Genomic DNA, 14,535 nt, shown 5'->3' on the forward strand with positions numbered 1-14,535 from the left:
ATGCAGTTTCAGTGTCCAGGTTTTCTTTGTGTTCATAGTGATAGTGATGGAAATTATAAGTGTTTTATTTGCTCCCGGTTATTAATAATAAATTAGGAATCATTAATAATAAAAAAAGCATAAAATGAAAGTTTTAGTGCAGTGTGAATAGAGAAAAGTGATGAAAAAAGTGTCACACAGGCAGAAAGGTATGGTCTGGTAGTCATCAAAGGATTAATACAGCACTCTCTTGTCACAGACAGTAAAGTCAGCAAAATGCATCTATTTTATTATATTAATATTTATTCATATAAAATTCATTAACTATATATTTCCTGTGTTTAATTATAAATTTCCTTTGACTTGATAAACATATAAGTGACAAGGCACTTATATCTAGTTTGAAGTGCTAATATAATAAAAGCAATATATTATTGTGGGTTAACCGGAATGTTGTTCACTTTAACAGGGATAAAAAAACATTGGTCTTTTTATAAATGTGCAAAAAGAAGTAGTTAGCTTTAATTATGAAATATGTAGATATTTGATTATAGTGAAGTAGAATTTTATGTCTTTAAGTAATTGAGGTGAATGCTCTGGCTAATAAAATTGTAAATATTTATTCATTATTTTAGAAAATATTATATTAATATATTTATGGGTCAGAAGCTATTTTAGGCACTGGGAATGCAACACGAACAAGACCCATCCATTCCTTACCTCACAGAATTTAAAATTTACAAGTCTAGGGCTGCTGATGACAAAAGCAGGGGAAGTTCAGTATTGTGTGGTGAGTTATAACAAGAAAAACCAAACTTCGTGGATGTAACAATTTAAGCTAAAACTTGAAAAGAAATTAGAATGACCAGGTTTTAAGAAAGATGAGGTAGCTTATGAAAGTAGCTCAAAGTAGAAAATAACATGGTATGTTTGACAGACTAAAATAAGTTCTGCTTCACCAAAATGGAGAGTGACAGTGAGAGTCATATGAGATAAAGTCAGAGATGTGGACAGAAGCCAGACCATGAAGGTTCCCGTAGGTTATCATCAAGCCTTGATTTTATTCTTAAGGGTTATTGGGAAACCACTGGAAGGTTTAAAGCAGTGGAGTGATGTGATCAAACTTTCATTTTCAAAAGGTAATTCTGACTATACTGTGGAGACTATAATAGAAGAGTTATTTTTTTTAAAATATCTAGACTAAGCAATTAGTTTTGTATCATGTTTATTGATTTAAAATGTCAATTAACTGACTCACTGCCTGCATACCCTATAACTCCTTTAGTACTGTGATCAGCCACAAGCTTCAGAAAATCTTCCTTGTTTCACCAAGATGGGTTTCTCTAGTCGTCCATTTAATTTGTCTTTAAAGAAAGGCATCGCATATTATTTATCTTTATTTTCCATAGATCAGAGCATGGTACTCAGTAGGAATTTCAGGCATGTTGGTTAAGTTCACATTATTTTTAAAAAGAATACTGATTTGACATCAGCCAATTCCAATTTTGAAATTTGGCTCTAGGTGTGTGGCAAGCATTGAACGGACCTTTATTACTTATATATAACACACTTAGTATAAACTATGCCTGACCCCACTACATAAACCGTAACCATTTTAGAGAATATATGATAATGAATCAAAAACAGAGTTGGAGTAGATATTTTGTAAATATGTTCAATTAATTAAGATTTCCAATGATGCATATATTGCTATAAATAAAATCCATTTATTTTTTGACACTACATTGACTTTTCCTTAACTGCTAAATGAAACTTGTTACCAAGAAACAGGAAAATATGCTTGCTAGACTCCCAAATTTTGTGAAAGGTAGGCCGGCTAATATTAATCAACTAGAAAATTACCAATATATGATTTGGCTTTGTGATAATTTTTCCCTAAAAATTAAATTAGTAAGTCAAGGAATATTTAAATTTGGAGCCATAATTTCAATGAATACCTGTTACTTTTCAAAATGAGAATCTGTTCCCATATGGGTCAGGCAATAGGTTATTTAGAAATAGAAGAGTAAGCTATGCAAAACAATCACCAGACATAATGTTTCCATTTTTACCAAATTATCTATTTTCTCACTCATTAATTAGCATTTATTTGTGTAACATAAAAACCTCATGCAAATACTGAAAATTACTGCATAGGATAAGTCATCAATGTGGAAATATGTGCACATTAGTAGAAACTGGCTATTTTATCCTCATGCTATCTCAACAACATACCTGATATGTAATATGCAGTAGGTGTTTAGTACTTGGTTTTACTACTCTTTATGCGTTCTCTTCTTTCTGCTTTTACCCCCTCCCCCTTTAACATTTCCATTGTACTTTGATTTGTTTATTTTACCTTCTGTGCCTTCAAATTATTCAGGTTTTGGCAGTACTATCTATAATTTTCAGCTACTACTTTGAACTCTTTCTTTAGCTTCCTACATCTTGGTTGTCTTTCAGTTCATTCTCTAATTAGAATCATTACCAAAATAAAGCTTTGGCTGTTAACTAAACGGGCACAAGTAAAATAACATCCAATACCTCTATGAGTAACAACTGCAAGCTCGTTAGTTCTTTCTATCTGTTCAGCATTTCTTGGTCTTCTCCTTGTACTTTGATGAGGAGAGAGCCCGTCCTTGGACGTGTTGGGGTCCAGACCTGCATTTCTGAGATTCGTAACTTGCACTCGCTGTTCCTCGGAAAGTCTATGGATGGTGACAGCTGTAACACTGGATACAGTAACATCTGCAGATGTGCTAGCAACAGCAATAGCACCAGTGGTAGTCCTGTTATGCTCCTCTAACTCACCAGTGGAGGTAGTGTGGGTCAATGTAGAAGAACCTGTGGGACACAGTAGCACTAGATGCTAACTTTTTCTTTTAAATTTTATTTTTTCTGATAAGTTTAATAAATTATATTCCCTTCTATCACCTTAAAGATAATCAACATTAAAAGGCAAAACATACACACACCACTAAAATGTGAAGCAACCAGATCCAAGGGTTGGTTTGCATCAATCAACCTATGAATAGATAGTACACAAAAATATTCCAAATTTTAACTGTAACACATTAAGGGGAGAAGGTGAAACAGTAAACCCTTTATGTGGCCCTGAATCAGTCTTCTTCATTATTTATCTACAGATGAATTTTAACAACAAATGCCATTCAGGTGACAAGTTTTGACAGAATGGATAACAAAGTAACCACATTTTTCTCAAAAGGACAGTTTGAAAATATGTGCCATCTCTCTTCATAATTTCTGGGGAAATAACAAAATAATTTTAAGGCAAGCAAATGGAGAATTTAAAATCAAAGTCAAAATAAAAAATGATTTAAAAAATTAAACTAAAATCATTGCTCTATGCAAATATCTATCTTAACCTTATTTGTCAGAAAGCAAATATTCAATGTCATGAGCTATTCAGTGAGTTGTTTTTGGAATTTCTCTATTTTAAAGTAAAATTTGAGATTAACCAATTTTAACTAATTAATATTAAACAGATCATTTTATTTAGGAATTATTAAAAATTGCTCTAGTCGGTTTGGCTCAGTGGATCGAGCACTGGCCTGCAGACTGAAGGGTCCTGGGTTCAATGCTGGTCAAGGGCACATGTCCAGCTTGTGGGCTCCATCCCCATGGCGGGGTGTGCAGTAGGCAGCCGATCAATGATTCTCTCTCATCATTGATGTTTCTATCTCTCTCTCCTTCTCCCTCCCTCTCTGAAATCAATAAAGATATATTTTTTAAAATTAACTATATTACCTTGGAATATTTATTGTTACAAAACTAATTTTTAAAAAGGTTGATAATTTCCAAATATCTCATTAGTATTTACCAATATATATATACATATATATATATATCCTCATTTTAATTTTTATTATTAAAATTTCACTATCATTTAAAAATATGTTTTAAATATTCCAAATTAGAGTTTATTTTTTTTCTGTTCACTTAAACTTTTTATAAGATTGTCTATGGTAGTAAATAATTCTTACATAAGGAAAATAAGTAACCTTATAATAGAAGCATGAAACTGAAAGAAGATATATTTAAAAGAATCTTGACAGTTAAAATACTTCATAAGAAAAAAATACTAAAATTTGGATGTATAGCTACTAATTAAAAATAACAATCAGATACTGGTTAGAAAACTTCTGAATATTTTTTAAAGCCAATGAATGGCATATGCCTTCATATATAGTACACGCCTTCTCAATAAACTGAGCTTAAAACTTCAGTCCACAAATTAGAATTTTAGACAAAAATAGAGATATATTTAACCATTCTGCAAGAAGAAAAGAGTTAATTGCTTAATGCGTTTTGAGCATGCTTGGCCTTTATTTCCTTCTTGTAGGCAGGTGATTAGCAGGACAAGTAATCCTGGCCTTTGTTTTAAACTCAAAAAATAAGTCAAGCATGGGGCTCACTCATTCATAAGCAAGTAAAGGGATACATGTCTGCTAATAATTCTTCCAGCCTGTTGTCCTATTTTGTTTTAATTTGATGTAGAAATTCAAAAATGTTAAATGATTATTGTATTTTGACAGGGCTAAGGGTAATGAAGTATGATAATCACCAGATTATTTTAAAGACTTTTAATATATTTTAAAGCAAAAATTAAAAAAATTAAGTTGCTACTGAATATTTATCCAAGGTATTTTGTGAAGATTAGAATTTACTCAATTCATGTTGGCTATTCAAACTGGCCAGTATTATTTACTAAACTAATATTTGGTAAAGTTTTCCTCTAATCACATGATTAAGCAATAACTATGATTGCACAGCTAATGTTCAGTAATTGACCTCCTGGTAAATCAGACTTTTGGGATGCCCATGTACTCATTGCTATAAAAACATTTACCTGATTCATATTATTCTCCTGCATAATTATCCCTTACATTTTTTAAGGAAAATATGAAATTAGAATTAAAAACTAATACTTTAAAACTTTTCATAACTTTATAATAATTTCCAGGCTTTTCGATCATTTGCCTAGCCAGTGTTGTGGCTCAGTGGTTGAGCAGGAGGTCATGGTTCAATTCCCATCCAGGGCATGTGCCCAGGTTGCCAGCTAGATCTCCAGTGGGGGGCGTGCAGATGGCAGCCCATCAATGATTCTCTCTCATCACTGATGTTTCTATCTCTCTCTCCCTTTCCCTTCCTCTCTGAAATCAATAAATTAAAAAAAAAGAAGGAAACCATTAACTACAAACATGTTGCCATATATAATCTAAATGTATGAAAAATAATGAAATTTTTGTTCTGTCTCAAATCTCAGTGTTCCTACCTTTAACAAAGAAGTAAACTGAATAGATACTATATTCTTTCACTGAGGTTATTACAACAAAGCCCAAGTAATCTCTCATATTTAGGTCAATAAAACTGTGGTAATTCTTGCAAATGTATCTAAATTGCTTCTATAACTAATCTTCAAGACCTACAGACCAATTCCAAACCCATTTTCTTAAAGACCTCAGATGATAAATACAGTTTCTGACCAAATGTGAGAGTCAGAACTGATCTTCAGTAATATTTAGACCTAGAATTTGCTAGCCATTCTCATAACAGGGCTCTATTTCTGGCCAATGTTGGTGATGTTTCAGTACTATTTTCTTAACCCGAGTGTATGACGTGTAATGTTGGAATAAAGCACTGAACACCCCATTTACTTAATAACCATAGTCTAACCAGATATATACTTCAACAAGATATTTTACTAACTAGTTTTTATGCTTTACCTATATTTTGTGTTCACATTCTTTCTCCCCATACTAGAATGCAAGCTCTCTGAAGGCTAAGTTTTTGTATATTCTATTCACTAGCATCTAGTTTATTGCCTGGTACATAGTAGATGATCAAGAAATATTTCTCAAAAGAAATAATAAATTAATTAATTTACTTAATAATAATGCTACTATAATATTAACAGTAATAAGGAGGATTTCACAGAGGAAATATGATTATAATGTGTAACATGGCCAAGTAGTATTTCAAACAATAAAATGATTCAAGGATAATTAAAAACAAAAAGAAAAACAATTTTGTTTTTAACTTTCAAAAACATCTCTTTGAAAAAGTGTGGAATCTGTAGATAAGTAATGAGTTACTTTAAATATTTTGTCATCATTCCCAAAACATAAAAGCTTACATTGTTGTGTAAAATAGGTTTACTTAGAATGTTCAAATTTCTACAGAGTGAAAGTGGTTATATTTTATATGGTCAGGAGGTATAAGTGCATCAAATTTTAGTTAGATATGTTTGATATATTTAGTAGAACTATAAAGAAATAATACTTATTTCCATAATAGGGCCATAAAGTCATCCTCTATCATATAGTTATATCATACATGATCTAATAATTTAATTTAAAATGCAGATCATTGTAGAATACTGATTTTGGTTAGACTTTAAATTGAAAGTGTGTGAAACACAGATTTTTAAATCGTCAAAATGTACTATTTAACAATTTAAAGACACTCAACATTTTTGCATACATAATTATTCTATGAGGTAATTATCAATGTTATAAAAAGCCTTAGAATTAAATATAACAACAATCCAATGTTAAATATGTAATATATCTAACCTAAAATTAAAATATATATTTTACTTTCCTTAAAAATGTTAAGATTACTACACAATTATGTAAATATTATCTTTAATAACACAGTATTAAATGCATATGTTGTAAAACATACAACAAAATTTTTTAAGAAAGAGTACATTCATAAAATCCATTCTTCACTTGAAGTCAAATCATGTATACAAGATGTAGTCTATCACAATTAGATTAACCTGTCATTAAATTGCTTGAGATATATATAAAATTAGATGTTTACAATATAAACACATCTAAAAATAATTTTATTAATATCCTTTAACAAAACATTTCCCAATATAACAAAAAAAATGAAATGGTTTACAAATATAAACATGCTTCTAGAAATCATAACTACATGTAATATTTGGAATTATGATAATGAAAAATGACATACATTACACATGTAAACTGGCAAATTTGTTAAATAGTACTATTTACAACATTAAATTTAGATTTCATTATGAAAAAAATGTTTTTAAGGCTTTTTTTATTTCACCATTATATCTGCAAGAGACTAACCATAATTCATGAAAAGTCATTTATAATGTGTCATTAAAAAAGTGTACCAAATACTCATATCATAATTGATTTTGAATTTCTTTTTGATTAAATTTTTAGTATTATATATATATATATTTTTAAAATATGCTTAGTTTTGTAATTATTGTCTAATTCAGGGGTCCACAAACTTTTTAAACAGGGGACCAGTTCACTGTCCCTCAGACCGTTGGAGGGCCGGACTGTAGTTTAAAAAAACAAACTATGAACAAATTCCTATGCGCACTGCGGGCCCGGGATGAGTCGGCTGCTAAGTAGGACAGGCAGCGGCACCCGGCGGGCCAGATAAATGTCCTCGGCGGGCCACATGTGGCCCGCGGGCCGTAGTTTGAGGACCCCTCGTCTAATTCATCACAGAAGTAAAGAATAGAATATGTTGCTACAGTTATAAGGGGTGGCCATATATATATCTATAATAATAAAAGGGTAATATGCTAATTAGACCGGACGTCATTCCAGACGAAGCGAGGGCCAGGGCAAAGCCTGGGTCCTGGTGCCTGCTGGCGGCCAGACGACAGAAGCCTGTGTCCCGGGTGCTGGCAGGAAGCCAGTGCCGGCAGATGGGGTAAGGAAGGCCTATTCTTGCACAAATTTTCATGCATCGGGCCTCTAGTGTATATATAATTAAAGATAATTGCATATTCAAAGTGGCAGATTTTAGATATTTGTTTGGCATGTTATTTTATATAAAAACATATATTCTTTTCCATCATTTTTAGTATTTCAAATAAAACATTTGAAGAAAATTTAATTTACAAAATAATTCTAAATGAATAATTGGTGGCAATATATTTAATGAAGAAAATTGCAAAACATTAAACATGAAACATGCAAAAGAAAATATATACAAAATAAAATTTAAACAAAACTAATGCAACAATTCAATTTGAGCCATAACTATAAACTTTAGCATATGTAATTTAATATTGTATTTATTTTATTTCATATTACTTATATGAAACTTATAAGAACATGTGAATAAGTGAAGTCTCTTGAAAATTAATTGAAATATGAGGGGTAAGTTAAACAAAGCCACTGCTTTGTTACATGTTACAAGTTTTAGGAAGCATACTGTATTTGGGAAAATAAATATTTTGCATTTTAAACATTACTAATTCCAGTATCCCAAAATCTGTATTGCTTAGTATTTAATTGCATAAATTGGTGAAAGTGTATGTAGTATGAATATTCAACTTAAGAAAGATGGGTAAACTGAAATGGAAAGTAGCCCTTTAAGTGAAAAATATAAATGATCTACATTTGATTAATTGTTACCTAATAGAAAACTCTCTAACTAGGAGAATTTCAGTGAACATATATTGAAAAACATTGCAATTTAGTTTTAAAGTTTCATTGATCTTATAAAGTTTTGATTTTAAACTAAAATTCTGAATTGATGTTGAAACTACCTATGATTATAAACTTAAAATATCTAATTAAATGAGTATAAGATACACTTGATCGTAAGATAGATGCACCTTTGAGAAAAAAAAAAAAAAAACATTGGCCAATTAAACTATGACATAGCAATGCAAAAAATGCTATCACCTGCATACAATATTCTGAGATGTTAAAATCTAAAACAAATTGATCTTCGTAGAGTAAAAAAACAAAATCAGTAACATAAGTAAAAGACTTTCTATGAACATGAATTAATTAAATTACTAATTTAAAACTAGAACTGAGAATTTAAATACAAATAATCTTTCTGAATTGACTGATGTATCATTATATATTTTTGCTTCTACTTGTTACATATCTCTAAATAAATTTCTAAGCATTAATAGGAAAACCAATATTAAGTTTTGCAAATAGATTTGTTATTGTTTATCAAGTACAAGTGATCTTACTGATTTCATATAAAAAATTAAAGAATATTTGCAATCTAAGCTGAAACTAATGATAGCAAGATTTAATGATGCATTTACTAAATCCACTTATTAAGAGTAAATAAATGATTGTAAAAATATTCAACAAATATGTAGTAATATCAAGTTTACATGCAAGATAAAACCTCATATTCTGAATTTTGAAAATTTTATAAACCCACATGCCAAAAAACATAAATATCTTTACCTAAGTGAAATATGAAAAAGTATCAAATTTTAGAAAGCATGTGGAGAGTACGGTCTTAGTCAACTATGGAGTAAACTATATATATATATATATATATATATATATATCAATTATATCATGTTATATATATTAAATGTGCAGCAACTACATCTTATCTATAACTAGAGGCCCGGTGCATGAAATTCGTGCACGGGGGGTGGGTGTCCCTCAGCCCAGCCTGCACCCTCTCCAATCTGGGACCCCTCGCGGGATGTCTGACTGCCCGTTTAGGCCCGATCCTGCCGTAGGATCGGGCCTAAACGGGCAGTCAGACATCCCTCTCACAATCCAGGACTGCTGGCTCCCAACTGCCCGCCTGCCTGCCTTCCTGATTGCCCCTAACCGCTTCTGCCTGCCAGCCTGATCACCCCCTAACCACTCCCCTGACAGCCTGATTGATGCCTAACTGCTCCTCTGCCAGCCTGTTTGCCCCTAACTGCCCTCCCCTGTAGGCCTGGTCCCCCCCAACTGCCCTTCCCTGCAGGCCTGGGTCCCCCACAAGTGCCCTCCCCTGTAGGCCTGGGTCCCCCCCAAATGCCCTTCCCTGCAGGCCCAGTAGCCCCCAACTTCCCTCCTCTGCCGGCCTGGTGACCCCTAACTGCCTGCCCCACCAGGCTTGATCGCCCCCAACTGCCCTCCCTTGCAGGCCTGGTCCCTCCCAACTGCTCTCCCCTGCTGGCCATCTTGTGGTGGCCATCTTGTGTCCACATGGGGGCAGCCATCTTGTGTATTGGAGTAATGGTCAATTTGCATATTATGCTATTATTACTATAGGATAATCTATAATAAAAGCGTAATATGCTAATTAGACGGGATGTCCTTCTGGGATGTCCTTCCAGATGAAGCCGGGGCTATGAGGGAAGCCCAGGTCCCGGGTGCCTGCCGGCGGCTGGAGAGAAGGAAACCGGTGCTGGCACCTGGGGGAAGGAAGGCCTACTCTTGCACAAATTTCATACATCGGGCCTCTAGTATATTATGTATATTGCATATATATTATATGTTGTGAATGCATGGATGTTATACTAATTATCATCACTGTTTTGTCATAAAAATATGAGAGGACAGACATCTCATTTCTTAGAATAAGAGAATGCTAGGATAAATTTATTTTATTGTTATTTTTTCAATCCTCACACCAGGATATGATTTATTGATTTTGGAGAAAGACAGAGAGAAATATATCAATGTGAGAGAGAAATGTCGATCAGTTGCCTCCTGTGTGCACCCCAACTGGGGACTGAACCTGAAACCTGGGTATTTGGCCAGACCTGGAATGGAACCTGTCACCTTTCAGTGTACGATGGGATGACACTCCAAATAACTGAGCCACACCAGCTAGGGCAAGGAAAATTATTTTAAGCAGAGGACTGTTAGAGCAGGGGTCCTCAAACTACAGCCCGCGGGCCACATGCGGCCCGCCGAGGACATTTATCCAGCCCACCGGGTGCCGCTGCCTGTCCTGCTTAGCAGCCGACTCATCCTGGGCCCGCAGTGCGCATAGGAATTTGTTCATAGTTGTTTTTTTTAAACTATAGTCCGGCCCTCCAACGGTCTGAGGGACAGTGAACTGGCCTCCTGTTTAAAAAGTTTGAGGACCCCTGGTTAGAGTCTTGAAGATATTCGCTCTCTCTTGAAGGATTATTTCTTTCTTTACCTCCTTGATTAAAATGAACTTGCAGATTCAAGCCTCAGCATCTCATCACTTTTCTTCCCCATATATTTTGGAACTCTTGACAATGTGCAGCAGTGGGTCCTCGGTGTCATTTTTTAATGTGCCCAATCACTCACAGACACACACACACACACACACACATACACACACACACACACACCCCACTCACAGGAATAAATATCCACAAAACAGAAACCAAAGTTTGGTATTTTATCTTACTTGGTAATTAAGCATAATGTTCTTCCATAAAGTCACAATACTGAGACCAGACTTGAGATATAGGATTTGAAAGAGATTCATGCCATCCTGGTCACATTTCATACGAGAAAGAGAAAGGGATAGAAATGTCCCTCCACACCTTGCTAATGCCATCTCCCAGAATCCTGTATTTTTAGATCTCTTTCTTGCAATAGCTCTTATCTCTTAGCTAAAGTAGAAGTGTTTGTTATTCTGGATTTCCTCTAAATAAACAAAACATAGATTAGCACACACTTGATTAATTTTCCACACAAAGTCTTGTGGAATTGCTGCCAGTTCTCATAGAATATTTAAAGGCTTTTTTAAAAATGATACTACATATCTTTTATTCCAAAATGCTATATCAGGAACTCTTTCACTTTCAGAGTTTGCTGTCTCTGATAATCAATATGTTAATAACTTTTTTGAAAGTAAAGATCATGTCTTATTGTGTGCATCCCCCACTTCCCCTTGAATGTTTAATAAGTATATGAGGGAACAATGAATGTGGCTCGACATACCTCTCTCTTATTTCTCAAAAATACATTTTATTTTATGTTTAATATTTTAGTGTTACATGTGTTTTTAAGGATATAAGAAACTGAACCTGTCCTGATGTGTTCAAACAATATAAAAATCACATAATTATAATTTCACATTGTCTAATAAAAGCAAAGAAAAAAGGGGAAGAAACATCCAAGAACATGTAAGTCACTCCATTGGTATTTTCTCAATGAGGGCAGCATTTCCCTTTTCTTCCACTCCCAGCAACCTCGTATTCCCCGTCCCCCACAAAAAAAATTATAATGACAAAACTTCATATGGTGAAGGAGAGAATAGAAAGTAAGAAAAGAAACTGGTGAGGTTATCCTTTACACCAATCATCATGGAAAGGAAAAATAAGAGAAGGTTTTATCCTAACCAGCTGTTCATGTCCCTGAGTCCTGTTTTCCTGGACTATTGACTGTATCCATGTCTATTCTCTATTTAAACCTATAAAAGCCTTTAAGTTGGGGGAGGTTGAGGATTCATCATTTTTCATTGATTGTAAATGTTCCTCTTCTTAATGCTTAAGTTAGAAAATGTACACAATGCTGGGTTAATATATGTGATGTGACTTAAAGGGAACCAAGGAGCTATCCTTGCTCCCACATTTTTCTGTGTACCCAGATGCTACTAAAAACGATGCTCTATTAGGTATTGCCCTCAAGATTGTTCTCTTACAACCAGAGAAATACCTTTCTGGTTGAGAGAACTGCCTCCTACTGTGGTTGCTTACCTATTTAATTTGAATTAGTTTATTTTAAATAAATAATGGACAGTTTGAGAAATATATGTTTTGGGGAGAAGTGTGAAGCCTGCAGTAAGATCACTGAAGTAAGATAAGCTCACTGTTGAGGTATTTATCACAAGTTGATATGTGATCTCATGTGATGGTTATATAATTGGAAAAACTGAGTTCACTATTAGCAGGTGGGTTATAAGGGAGATGTGGGCAGGTTGGAAGGGCTGACAATCTTGAGAAAAGACAACTATATTGTTGATTGTGGAAAGGTTGCTTAGCAACTGGTGAGTAGCTACATAAATATACTGAAGTTGAGCAGCCTAATAAGAAACTCAAGCCAAAAACGTCTTAGTTTCCTGAATCACAAAAAGTCTTTGAAACACTTTTATTTTATAGCAGCTAATTAATTAGTAGTAGGAGTGATTTGCTTAAAAATAAATAGCAATCTTCTTAGAAAAGTAGCTTGTTAAAGGGGAAAAAAAAGCTTCAGAAATGGCAAAAACCTACAAGTTTTAGCGTCAAAGGCTACCATTAACTGGAAAGACAAATATATTATACATTATGTATTGGGGTATTAAATATAATTGTACTAGAGGCCCGGTGTATGAAATTTGTGCACTGAGGGGGTGGGTCCCTCAGCTCGGCCTGTGCCCTCTCACGGGGAGTGGGCCTTAGCCAGCAGTTGGACATCCCTCTCACAGTCCAGGAGCCCTAACTCCTTACCACGCGCCTTGCTGCTCCTTAGCTCTGCCACAGCTGAGCGGCACTCCCACTGTGGGAGCATACTGACCACCAGGGGGCAGCTCCTGCACTGACTGTCTGCCCCCCGGTGGCCAGTGCGTGTCATAGCAACCGGTCATTCTGCCAATCATTCTGCTGTTTGGTCACTTTGCATATTAGGCTTTTATTATATAGGATGTTGTGATATTTAAAAGTACATTTCCATATTGAGAGGTAAACACTTAACTCTTCCTATACTAGTAATTACCTTCTCAAGTTCCATTTTACAAAGAATAATTTTTCTTCAAGACATTAAGTAACAAGACTGTCTTTTAATGCCATCAATTAAACTAAGGCATGCAAACTCTAACAATGATGTCTAAGATTTACATTTATATTTGATTTCAAGTATGTTTTGGTTCTTCAGTTTGATTATGGAAATAGATGGTGTTAAATTTTAGAGATTAAATGTGGAGACCTGACTGAGAAGGATCTCAGAAATCGTCTGTGTTAACATTGTGACATCTGGCTACTTTCTTTGACACTTTCCACTCTAGGAGTAGAGAGTCTGATCCTCTGGGTTATATAAATCAGAAGGTTAATTAGAGCTTCCTTTACTCAAATCTTCCCTGGGGAAGAAACACATATGTCTGTGTTTTAAATACATTCCATCTCAGAGCAAAAGTTACTCGGAAAGACATGAAAAAAATGAGAGTGAAATATAAGCAAAGAGATTTAGCAAAGAACTTGTGCTTTTACATCTTTGCTGATACTGAAAAAAGAAACATTATCGCATTTTCACTTTAGAGGAAGCAAATTTTATATACTTAGTGAAACTTTTTATTCCCCATCCTTTCTACACCAAAGAAAGTAAGGATTTTCCCCTGTTCTGTGTTTCAGTAGAATTTTAAATGACTCTGATACCTAGTAATTTCCATCTTTTCTTATTTGAAAAACATGAGTTAACTGATTACTATACACAACCTCAAATACACATACACACACACATGCACACAATTTCATGTACAATATGTGTATATATGTATATATATGCAAATATATCATGTGTGATATACATATATATATATATATATATATATATATACAGTCATCCATCCATCCTGCCTTGCAAGTAAACCATCACAAATTTAAATATTCAGAGCCACATGTTATGTTCAATAAAGAATACACATAGCCCTTACCTATGCTTCAAAAATTGGAAAGATACCCTAGCCTGTTTGACTCAGTAGGTAGAGCATCGGCCTGTGGACTGAAGGGGCCCCGGTTCAATTCTGGTCAAGGGCATATGCCTGGGTTGCAGGCTTGGTCCCCAGTGAGGGGCATATAGGAGGCAGCTG

General features: G+C 34.2%; 1 protein-coding gene across 2 annotated transcripts in view; it reads right to left on the bottom strand.

Moving 5' to 3' along the window:
• Positions 1-14,535, bottom strand: part of CSMD3 (CUB and Sushi multiple domains 3) — a 931,825-nt gene that overhangs the window by 570,465 nt on the left and 346,825 nt on the right. Inside the window, exon 7 of one of the 2 annotated variants that reach the window (XM_080646870.1) lies at positions 2,524-2,823. The exons of the other annotated variant lie outside the window; for it this stretch is intronic. Within the exon in view, the coding sequence (XP_080502996.1) occupies positions 2,524-2,823 (300 nt within the window). The remainder of the gene's footprint in view (positions 1-2,523; positions 2,824-14,535) is intronic. 2 annotated transcript variants of the gene reach the window in all.

This window comes from Plecotus auritus, assembly GCF_963455305.1.
Source record: "Plecotus auritus genome assembly, chromosome: 11".
NCBI classification, from domain to species: Eukaryota; Metazoa; Chordata; class Mammalia; order Chiroptera; family Vespertilionidae; genus Plecotus; species Plecotus auritus.